The sequence below is a fragment of the Hydra vulgaris genome, chromosome 08 (genome assembly GCF_038396675.1).
Source record: "Hydra vulgaris chromosome 08, alternate assembly HydraT2T_AEP".
Classification (NCBI taxonomy): Eukaryota; Metazoa; Cnidaria; class Hydrozoa; order Anthoathecata; family Hydridae; genus Hydra; species Hydra vulgaris.
In genome coordinates, this window is record NC_088927.1 from 25,464,458 (window position 1) to 25,477,500 (window position 13,043).

The window sequence follows — 13,043 nt, forward strand, 5'->3', positions numbered from 1 at the left end:
ATATATATATAAACATATATATATATATATATATATATATATATATATATATATATATAGATAGATAGATAGATATATATATAGATAGATAGATATATACATATATATATTCTCAAAATAAAATAAAATAAGAGACTTCAAAATGAAATACCAAAAAAAATAATAACTTTAAGATTCTGAAGAAAGCATCGATAGCAGTTGTCACAATGTTTAGTATTTAAAATTGTGTATACGAATATTGTAATGTAAAAACATAAGCATTTCTCCTGTTTCTGGAGTTAACCTATTTCGTCTTGAAGAAAAAACTTGTCCTCCACAACTGAACAACCGTTCACTTTCAACCGAAGATGGAGGGCATGATAAATACTTCTGAGCTATTGGAGCTAATTGCTTGAAGTTATAAGTAATCAGCTTCTATTATTTTTATACCTCGGATCTAAAAATGTGGCTAAAATGAGAATTTTGTCATTGAGATATTTTTCAAATCTTTCATTCGCTGATTTTTTACATTCTTTTAAAGTTGTCCCTAATCCTAAAAACAAGGGAGACTTTTCAGCTTGAACCAGCATGGTTTTTATAACTTGTATAGTTGGAATTATAGCAGATGCAATTGCTTCACGCTCACTTAACAAATTTGTTATATCATTAATCATTTTTAATAGTCGTAGTAATTTTTCTAAAATAATCCATTCATTGTTTTCCAGTGACTTTAGTTTAGAGTTGTCATTATCACAACAAAATGGGATCAAAGCACGCTTTTGTTCAAAAATTCTTTCAAACATAAAATATTGACTATTCCATCTTGTTGTTATGTCTTGTTTGAACCTATTTTCTGGCACTTGATAACTAGTTTGATATTTTTGATAAGCTTCAAAAGAAGATGGCGAATGATTAAAATGGGTTACTATGTTTTTACAAGTTGTTGATATATTTTTAATGTATATCTGGGCAAATACAGCATCATTTAACACAAGTTGCAAAGTGTGTAAAAAACATGGCAAACTGTTGTAACCTGCCTCTCTTACGCCAGCTACCATATTAGCTGCATTGTCTCTAGCAACTAAATGTACCTTTGAATTTGGAATTGCTTCACTTATATTTTTGGCAGTATGCGATACATTGAGTTGACAAACTCGAAGAATTGCTGATTTTTGATGAAATTCATTAGTTAACCAATGAGCTGTCAGGCTAAGAAATGAGCATTTTCTGTTGGTAGATGCCCATCCATCAGTTGTAAATGAAATATATGAAGCATCATTTATTTCTTTTTGGACCTTTTGTCTGACCTTGTTGTATATATTTTGGAAAACAGAGTTTTTAATGTATTTTCTAATTGGAATGCAATAGTTAGGACATAAATGGTTTAACAATCTTTGAAATCTGATGTCTTCTACTATAGAAAAAGGTTGAATATCAACTGCAGTCATTTCTTCAATATATTTACTAATTAATTTAGACCTGTGATCATTAATGTCCCAGGGCTTTTTTCTCTCAATTGTTTGAAACAAAGTTTGTTGAGACTGTTTTGAGCAACTTGCATGAGTTGACTTGATTTTCTTGAATACGTTTTGTTCACTTTCTGCTCTCCTTTTGTTTTCTTCTTCATTAAGTTTCAACTCTTTGCTTGCTATTTCTTTATGTTTTGTATTAATATGAGACAACATATTTATTATGTTAAAAGACTTAGATTTTTTTTCTTTGTTACCTCTTGTAATCTTCATTTTGCATAGGCTACATATTACAATTGAAGCATCTTCAGGAGAAATAGTAAAATATTTCCACACCCAGCTGCGTGATTTTATTGGAATATCTTTTCCAAACAAAGCTGCTGCCATTCTAAATATATATTTGATTCTGCAACTTTATTACCTTATTAGTAGTTTAGATATCTAAATAACAATCATTTAAAAATATAGATAGCAATGCTTGCCTGTAAACAAAGTCAAAATAAACAATTTTTCTAAAAATTCTAAGCGATGCATAAAGTTTAGATTATTTATTATTAATTATTATCAAAATGCAGGATAAAAGTATTAAAATGCTATTGGTAATGCATATCGGTAAATTAATAAAAAAAGGCCGATACCTATTCCGATTGTACAAAAAGTGGCTGATTAAGCCGATGCCGATTAATCGGTACATCACTAGTTAATACATTTAATAAAGTTCTTGAAATTGATGAGGTCTCTTGTATTTTTAATGCCAAAAATATTTAAAAAAGAAAATAAAAATATGTGTGGAATTTAGAGGTAGATATTTTCACTTTTTTTTTTCACAGATATCTGTTTCACTTTTTTGGGTCAGGGTAACAACATCAGTTTTTGCTATGTCTAATAACATCTGTCCAACAACATCTGTAAATATAATGAGATATAATAACATCTGTCCAACAACATCTGAAATTTCATTGATGTCTAATAACATCTGTGCAAAAATTAAATGAATATTTCAGATGTAGTTACATCTTCTGAATTATCAAAGTGTAATAACATCTGTGCAACTACATCTGTAGATTTTAAGATGAATTAAGTGAAAATGCATTATTTTAACAAGATGTTATTACATATAGAAATTTTTTCAGATGTAACTACATCGGAAAAAAAAAAATTAACTAAAAATGCATTATTTTAATCAGATGTAGTTACATATACGATTTTTTTCAGATGTAATTAGATCTGGAAAAAAATATTAACTAATAATGCATTACTTTAACCAGATGTAGTTACATATATAAATTTTTTCAGATGTAACTACATCTGGAGAAAATTCTTCCAGATGTTATTGGACTTGGAAAAAATTACCAGATGTAGTTACATCTTTCTAAAGATGTTGTTTGGGGTTGTTGAATTTTCAGATGATATTGGACTGATGCTATTAGAGTAAAAGAAACATACAGATAATCTTGGAAAAAAATACACAGATTATCTTGGATTGCTCCACAGATGTTGTTGGACAGATGTAGTAACCTTTTACCCTTTTTTCCTGCTGCTGTTTGCAGGCTGTCTAGTTAACTGGCTGAAAAAGTATAAGAAAAGTAGTAGAAACCCTATATGACAATACAAAAGTAAATACTGAATGGAAAGTTGATATGTGGAAGAAATTAGGAATTAAGGTTTATAATTGTAAGCTTGGATGGTTCAACAAAGTGTGAAAATAAGTAAGCATAAAATTGCTTATTAAATTACTCTTTTTTCTAAAGCTGCACTTTTTAAACTTTATTTCTGATCAAATTTTAATAGAATTGGTAAAGTTTTCTCTCTTTATCCATCTGTAATATGATTGTGATTGATGGCAAACTAAATGGCTTGGCTCTATTTCTAGTTTTGAAAATTTTTCCTTTCTTATTCAGTTAATTTTGTTAAACTGTTTTTCCAGATAACTCTAATCACTTAAATTAACTCTTTGATTTGTGTCTTGTCTCTGGCCCCAGTTTTCTTAGTATTTTCCTTTAGCTGGTACAAACAATGCTATAATCTCACTAAAACCTTTATCTCATACTTTTTCTATTTCAGATTCACCCTACCATCACACTTTTTTGCTTCTATTCTAATGTTAAGGTCCATTATTCTTGAGTTAATAAATCTCGTATTTTATTTCAGAAGTTCTAGAGATTTCTGGAATATTTCTAACATTTTTTCTAACATTTTTTTCTGACATTTTTTTCTAACATTTTTTTCTAACAATTTTTTCTAACATATATGGATTTGATCTTATTATCTTTCCATAAAGCAGAGTTACTTTTATAAGTATATTAACCACAATCTTCCTGTCATCGTATAGAAATAAGTTAATTCATTGTTAGACATCCAATCACTCTGTCATTTTCTACAGTTTGTAGTCCTGACATTGATGTATTGAAAAGTTTTTTTTTAATGTTGACTTGTTCCTTTTTGATACTTGTATGGCAATCAATACAAACTGTCAATTACAAACAATAATTATTTTAAAACAACTATATCCAACCAATTATAAAACTTATGTTTTTTTATTCAGCAAAATTGTATTTCCTTACTAAAACTATTTCTTCATGCTTAATAAAGTTTCCTTACTCATAAAATTTACAGTTTTTAAGTTTTTTGTCAACCATTTTCTTTCTTTATAAATCTATTTATAACTACCAATTTAAGCAACCTTGCAGCCTTGTTGGCAACAATCAATCACTGTTCATAAATGAATTTGATTATATCTCTCCTAACCTCTAAATTCTGCAACATAAGTTATGATAAACAAAGCTCCTAAGCGGAAATCCTTGCAGCAGCCATCAATTGAACATGGTACCACAGGACATATGTTAAAGATTTAACTTTCTCTCTTCACTCTTTGATTTGTGTTTTGTTTCTTGTCAACTGCTCTAGCACTACAAGACTCATCATTTAGCATAATTACTGTTATAAACATTAAATGTTATAAACAGTAAAGTTAAAAGTTTAGAAAAAAAGCGTACTAAACTTTAAAAGACTTTATATGTAAAATCTAAATGTTTTTTTTGGTTTTATTTATTTTTAATAAACTTTTGTTTAAATGATCTTTCTTATACCCCCAAATATGGTTTCCATGATCTTTCTGGCTAATTTTTTAAAATTTATTTGCTTTTGGATTCAAATTCACTTTTATATAAAAACCATTTATTATAATTTTCAAAGACTATTTGATACTGTTAAAATATTTTAGGGTACTTTCTGCTTTAGGGAAAATAAAATTTTTATAAAATTTTCATAATGAATAATTTTCTTCAAAATAAATTTTCAAAGCTTTTCATTTTTATTCTAATCAACTTTGTTTGCAATTAGATATATTATTTCAGCTTTGTTGATATATAACTGTTTCTAATGACCTTTGGTTTTGGTTTTAGTGCCAGCTTCAAAACTGGTCAAAACTGCTACAATTAAAACTTTTGAAACTTAACTGCATTTATTTGCTGAATAACTGTATTATTACATTGATTTGTTACTGCAAAACTGAACTTTTACATTCATTTGTTAATGCATAATTGCACTTTTACATTGATTTGATACTGCATAATTGCACTTTTTCATTGATTTGTTACTGCATAGTTGCATTTTTACATTGATTTGTTACTGCATAGTTGCACTTTTACATTGATTTGTTACTGCATAATTGCACTTTTACATTGATTTGTTACTGCATAACTGCAATTTTACATTGATTTGATGCTGCATAATTGCACTTTTACATTGATTTGTTACTGCATAATTGCACCTTCACATTGATTTGTTAAGACATTGTAGGGCTTACTAAAAAGTGGTTAATTTTTTATTGCATCATCACTATTTTTTGTTACTGATTTGTTTATTTTTTCCAATTGTTATAAGTTTTAAAAAAGGATAAATTCTTTTTAGGGTGCAAGTTCAAAAATTGTTTCTAAAAATGACATGCAAGATTTTCAAAATGTTATTGCTTCTATGGAAGTCCTTGGAATAAATGTTAGTTTTTGTTTCTGCCAGTCATTTTATTTTGAATTTCATTATTATCTAGTAATTATATGACAATTATTTTTTAAGAATTATATATGTAGTGTAATGATAATAGTAATATATATGTATGTATACATGTATGAGTACATACATAAATACATACTTAAATGAATGAATATGTGCATAAATACATTTTACTTAGTTTACCTTGCACACACAACTGCATACTTATACACACTTGTGAAAAAAAAAAAAAAAAAAAAAACCCTGAAAATTAAAAAAACATGGTTTAGTTTTAAAAATTTATTCATTTTGTTTTATTTCTTGTTTTTAAATTTTTTAGTCAGAAGAAAGACATGGAATATTTTGTTTGTTATCAGCCATATTGCATATTGGAAATATTTATTTTGGAAGAACCCAAGTAAGTATTTAATACAAGTATCTTTATTAAAATTTTCATTGTTATTTTTCATTTCACTTTTTATGTTGTACACCTCAAGTAATAGCACAATACAGTACACAACACAATAAAGTGTTTTCACATTTTTTAAAATGAGTTTTTGACAAAAATAAAAAAGGTTATAGAATAAAAAATTAAATAGTGTCTAAATTTGTTTGTTTATTACTGTTTTAACCTAATGTTTAACTTGTAACAAAATAGATCTGTTGAATAGATATTAAATTTTCTACATGTTATCATAAAAATAAATATAGCTAAATTTAAAGGTATATATTAATAGGTAAAATTATTTAGTTATATGTTGCAGTTTTTCATTCCAGTTATATGTTTAGAAATCAAGAAATCATTTAGGTCAAGTCAGGTCAACACATAATCTAGTATAACCTTGTTTCTCGGCATTGTTTGTCAAGGTTTGTGTTTTTGAGTTATGTAGTTGAGAAGGGCTGTAACCTCAACTTTAGTAGCCTCCTTGACTGTAGTGGCCTTCATGGTCTTTGAGAGGTGAATTTAAATTAAAAAAAAAAAATAGTCTCAGATCCTGCTGCTATAATAGACTTTCTTTTAGGCGAAAGTTAAGAGAAGTTAACTCTGACTTGAAATGCCTTTATTTTGTTATTTTTCTATTATTTGAAAAATGTCAATGTAAATTAACTTGTGAAATTTTTTTATTTAAAATAAAAAATAAAAAAAATAAAAAAATTGAATAAAATTAAACTTTTATTCAAAATTAAATTTTTTATTTTCATGGTTTTAAAAATCTGACAGCTTACCTTATTTGAAAATATGAGGTTTATTAAAATCCAAATCTTAATAAATGGTTATGTATCAGTTTGTTTTACCATATATCTCGCATTTCATCTTGCATTTTATCATATATCAATTATATATTTCAATATAGATCTGCGATGTTTATACATAAGTAATTAATAAATATAAAATACATAAGTATCACTTCTGTATGAACAGGACTTTTCCCATGTTGTTCTATGACAACAGGATTTCTCCAGTCATTGAACCCTTATGCAGCGTGTTGACTTTTTATATGCATATATATATTTTTCGTTCCTCAGTGCATTTTTTATTATGGGAAAGAGAAAATATGATTCAAATCTAAGAAGGAAATCAGGTGGTAGCAGTATATTTAAAAATATATATTTTAGAGGAAATCAGTTTTCTCCAGTATTATCAGTATGCAATACAAATAGTTTGACTTCTCAATTGGAAATCACTAATTTTACTTACACAAAATCTAAAATCACAATCCAGTATTAATAGTAATGTACAAATTAATAATTTAAATGAATTATTAATAATTTATATTTTATATTTATTGAAACAGACATTTTAAAATCAATTATTATTTAAATTGGAATTGAAATCTCAACTGGTTTATCAAAAAAGAAAGGATTGGCTATTTTTTTTAAATTTTTTTGTATAACACCTACTTACGAATGGAAACAGTCTTTTTATTCCAGCAAAGATGTTGAAAAGTAAGGTTCAGGAATGTCACCATTTGAAATAAATTATAGAACTGTCGTTGCTATGAGAGAGATAGGAAAAAGTCATTCTACTTTAGAAAAGTTTTGTGGTCTAATGATCTTACGTCCTCCATGAATATAAAATCATTTAATAATATTCAAGATAAAATTCATAGCATATACCAAATTGTAGCTGATGTGAAAATGAAAAATGCAGCAGACGAATTTCGATATGTTAACATACCGATACAACAAAATGATTATGACATTAATGCAGGAGCTGATATTTTTGTTTTCAATGTTGAAGTTTTGTTTTGATGTTGTTATTTTTAATTCAAGTTGCTATAATTCAAGTTTTATTGTTTTGCTATAATTTTCTGTATACAGTCGTCCCCCGATTAACGAACCCCCCTGTTAGCGAACTTTCGGTTAACGAACCGAAAGTTTGCCCAAAATCCTCCCCCGGTTAACGAACCGGAACTCGGTTAACGAACCGGGACCGCCAAATGGCGTGCACACGCGCGTGAAGGTCGGGCGCGCCGTCCAGCATTTCCCCCTCAGTTTTGTGAGTGTCATGGAAGCCTGGGAGGTGAATGGTTGTGCTGGGTGTGCTTTTGTTGTTTCATTTTTTTCTTTTCTTGTTTCACTAATATTTTTCATGCATTTTTGTGCTTTTTTCTAGGTTTTTTTCCCACTTGCGATTTTTTCGATTTTGCGATTTTTCAAAATGTCGAACCCTGCGAAAAAAAGCAGAAAAGTTTTCACTCTTGAAGAGAAAAAGACAATCATTCAAAGAGTGCAAAAAGGTGAAAACCAAAGTGACCTGTCTAAGGAGTTTGGTGTGAATAAATCAACCATTTTTTGATAAGCAATGTTCATGTTCAATTTTTAGTTTTTTCTAAAACTTTGACAAGCAATTTTCATGCACAATTTCAATTTGTTTAAATTTTTAAAAGTGCATAAATCTCAGGTTTCAATCATTTCACCTTTGCCTATTTTATTTATCAAGTTGGACAATTTTTTGAATTTTTTCCCCCATTATTTCGGCAAAATCCACCAATTAAAAATTTTTTAATGGCGGCCTATGGGAAAATGCGTTTCGGTTAACGAACTTTTCGGATAACGAACTAGTTCGTACTCCGAATTAAGTTCGTTAACCGGGGGACGACTGTATATTTTTTATTTTTCTAATGAAAAATCTTTTTTTGTGTTTTTCTCAAAGTATGAGTTTTTTGCATGCTGCGATAAATATCTTGTGATTGGTTTGCCTGATTGTGTTGAAATTTTCAGGTGTTGTTTATTACTTATATATATAAATTCACCTTACCAAAATAATTCATGTTAGTTAAGCGATTCCAAAAATTAAGCATCCATTCGAAACCTTTTTTGGTTTTTTTTTAGCCCTAAAACCAGTTTCCTTATAAAATCATAAATAATTTGTTAAATTATTTCATTTTGGTAGGGTGAGTGCAGCCATCTGTTATTAAAGAGCTGTAAGAATTTCATGATCATACCATTATTAGCTATTTATCGCAGTCTGTAGTTTATATTTAGGGTCCATGTACCCAAAATCTTTATTAAAAAAATTTTTTTTTAATGTTTTTTTCTTTACTTTGTTTTAAATATGAAATGCTATATCTTATCTAAAAATCATAAAATATGAATGCATTTTGAAAATTTTGTGTTTAAAAGTATAGGACCACCTTAAAATGTATGTATGTGTTATCTCAATTTTTCCATATTGTAACCAAGTTATTTTAAAATTAAAATTAAGAGAAGTTTAAAATTAATAATGAAGCGTCAACAATTAAGTGGGGCACAGAAACGAAAACAAGCAGAAGAAATGAAACATAAGGCTGAAGCTGTTGTTCAAAAAATGCCAAAACTGACTTCATTCTTTCAAAGAAATTTGAAATCTACATTGTCGCTAAATATGGACAATAATGCTGCACATTCTGATAATTTTATAGCAGTAGCAGCAGCAGGCGATGACTCTGTTACTTCGGATGCAATAACAATACCAGGTCAAAGTGAAGTTAATGAATCAACGTCTTACTGTGAATAAGTCTGTGAATGTGTCAGGAGATGATGACAATGACAAGCTGGCGACTACTTGCATATTAGTGACATCACAAAAATCCAGTAGTAACTGCAATAGAGGTTATAATCCTGGTAACAGGCAGGATTTTGACAATGATGGTATGGCATATTGGATAGACAAAGGATCATCAGACTGTCAACATTATTGTGGACCATTTCATAAATCGGTTTGTGTATTCCCTAATGAACATTTTATCACAAGATGCCTAATGGTGAGACAAACATTTGTGAATGGCTTCTTTACTCTCGGTCAACAGGATCTCTGTACTTTTTTGTATGCAAACTTCTTTCACCAAGACCATGCTCAAGTCGATTTGCTGCACAAGGGTTCAATGACTGGAGAAATCCTGTTGTCATAGAACAACATGGGAAAAGTCCTGTTCATACAGAAGTGATACTTATGTATTTAATCAGAAGACAGAATACAGGTTTGACTCAAAGTTTTGATGAACAGGAGCAAAGAGAACAAGATTACTGGCGTAATGTTTTAAAGCACATTGTGTTTGTTGTGAAAACTTTAGCTAAAAGAGGCTAACCTTTTTCGAGGATCCCATGAAATGTTTGGGTCAACTGACAATGACAATTTTCTGGGAATACAAGAACTAAATCACAATATGACCGGTTTTTGGCTGATCACATTGCCAGATACGGCAATGCTGGGAAGGGAATTCCATCTTACCTTTCAAAGACAATCTGTGATGAAATTATTCATCTCATGAGTAGCAAAGTGAGATTAGCTATTTTGAATGAAGTAAAGAATGCCGGTTACTTTATCTTATCAGTGGTTTCTACACCTGATTTATCTCATGTAAATCAACTTAGTATTATTTTCAGATATGCATGTCCAGCAGATGATAAACCATTAGAAAGATTTCTCAATTTTTTTTTATTAAAAAGTTACACCGGTGAAAACATGGCAAATGATGTGTTGCAGTACATGTGTGAAGTATGTGGAATAGATTTTTCAAAGTGTCAAAGACAGTCGTACGACAACGCTGCAAATATGTCTGGTTTCTACAAAGACATGCAGCAGAAACTGTTAGAAAAGAATTAGTATGCAGTTTTCTTTCCGTGTGCAGCTTATTTCCTTTATCTTGTAGGTCGCAGTGCTGTTGATTGCTGCCTGAATGCTGTAACTTTTTTCCCAATCGTTCAGAATCTATACACATTTTTATCTGCATCTATGCACAGGTGGGATGAAATCTCATGTAAAAGATAAGGTTTTAAAACCCCTTTCAGATACTCGATGGGAAGCACACTTAGCTGCAACTAGTGCTATTCTGGAATCTTTCTCAGAAATAGTTGATGCACTAGAGAGCATTGCTGACGACCAGTCACAGATAGGTGACACTGTGCGAGAGGCAACAAGTTTAACTAATAAAATGATGGAATTGGAGTTTGTGTTGATGCTGATAATTTGGCAGAACATACTGCAACATTTTCATAAAACAAGTACTGCAAGAACATACTGCAGCACAAAGAACTTAATCTGGCAGAGTGCATAAATCTCTATCAGAACTTGGCAGTTTATCTGACTAACATGAGGAACCACTTTGATAAATATGAGAAGACTGCCAAAGAAATACTACCAGATATTGACAATAAGCAATCGAAGAATTGTATCAGGAGAAGAAGAAAGCAAGCTGATGATGGTTTAGCAGTTGATGCTTTGGAAGACATAAATGCCAGGGATACATTTAGAGTGTTTACATTCTACAGCATAATTGACAAACTGACGACTGAAATGGTAAAAAGGAGTAAAGTTTACAAAGATGTGTCAGCACAGTTTTCATTCATCAATAACCTACAGTTAAGCGAAGAAGAGTATTCTAAAAGCTGTCATACCTTGTTCAGCTTTTACCAGGAAGATCTCAGCATGAACATCATTGGAGAACTGCTGCAGTTTAATAAGTACCTCAGCTCAAAGTTTTAGGGTAACAAAAAGTGATTTCACTTATGCGGAACTGTATGATGTTATTGTTTGAGATAAACATTGTATTGTTTTTCTAAACCTGGATATTGCACTTTTTATTTTCCTTACCTTCATGCTAACAAATTTTTCTGCTGAGCAATTCTTTTCACAGCTTAAGAGACTCAAAAACCCATGTAGAACAACAATGAAGCAGAAGAGATTGGACTCTCTGTCTCTACTCTGCATCAAGGCAGATATTCTTACTTCAGTTGACTTTGACAATGTAATCAACGATTTTGCACTTTCAAAGTCTAGGAAACAAAATGTCTGATTTATAAAAATTATAACAGTTACTAGTAGTGTAGTAGTTTTGTAACTGTTTACATCAAACTCATACATGTTGTTTACAACTTACATCATCATAGTTACATGATGTGTGACAGTGTGATGTATAGATTATAGCATAAGTATATAGTATTTTAATAAATGTTAATGTTGCACAGCAACTTTCACTTTCAGCTATTGGTTGGTTATATTTGGGCACCATACTTGGTTAAGTGCTTAGGGCACCATACTTGGTTAAGTGCTTATATGTTAATCCGGCTCTAATATATATATATATATATATATATATATATATATATATATATATATATATATATATATATATATATATATATATATATATATATATATATATGTATATATATATATACATATATATATATATATATATATATATATATATATATATATGTATATGTATATATATATATATATATATATATATATATATATATATATATATATAAATTAGTAAAAAACACTTATCTAAATTTTTCTTCAACTTGAAGTTTCACCATTGCTGGATCATCAGGAAGAGTACAGCAATAGTGAAAACTTCAAGTTGAAGAAAAAAGTTAGATAAGTGTTTTTTACTAATTTATTATTGCTCTGTTCTTTAAGAAAATTGAGCACTTTATTTGTAAAATACACTAACATAATTTACATATATATATATATATATAATATATATATATATATATATATATATATATATATATATATATATATATATATATATATATATATATATATATATATATACAACCCTCGGAATTAGGGTTGGCATTCGGCAATGCCAACCTAACTGCCGCCCTGAAAGTATTTGAGATCGGCAAAAAATTGCCGACCTCGTTGTAATGTTTTATGGTTAGACCTTTGTATCAAATAATTTTTGCCGACCTGATGCCGACCACAAAAAGATTGAGGTTGGCAAATTATTGCTGACCTCATTTTTCCTAATTCCGAGGATTGTATATATATATATATATATATATATATATATATATATATATATATTTTTAAATATATATATATATGTATATATATATATTTAAATGTATGTATATGCTGTAGTAGACATATATATATTTTAAAGGTATATGTATATTTATTTTTATCGTATCATTATAATACTTCATAGTTGATTCCAATTTATATAAATTTTTTCCCCAGAGAAATGGAGAAGAAGCAGCAGTCATAATGAATAATGTAGAAGTAGATTTTATATCAAAACTTCTACAGGTTGATGTGGTAAGTTTTTTAATTTTTTTATTTTCATAGTTATTGTTACTTAAGCTTTTTAAAGATTCAAA

General features: G+C 28.9%; 1 protein-coding gene across 2 annotated transcripts in view; it reads left to right on the top strand.

Moving 5' to 3' along the window:
• The window catches only part of LOC101235974 (unconventional myosin-XV), a 116,584-nt gene that overhangs the window by 19,666 nt on the left and 83,875 nt on the right, over positions 1-13,043 (top strand). For both annotated transcript variants that reach the window (XM_065803313.1, XM_065803314.1), the window contains exons 11-13: positions 5,361-5,444; positions 5,779-5,856; positions 12,904-12,981. In XM_065803313.1, the coding sequence (XP_065659385.1) occupies positions 5,361-5,444; positions 5,779-5,856; positions 12,904-12,981 (240 nt within the window). The remainder of the gene's footprint in view (positions 1-5,360; positions 5,445-5,778; positions 5,857-12,903; positions 12,982-13,043) is intronic.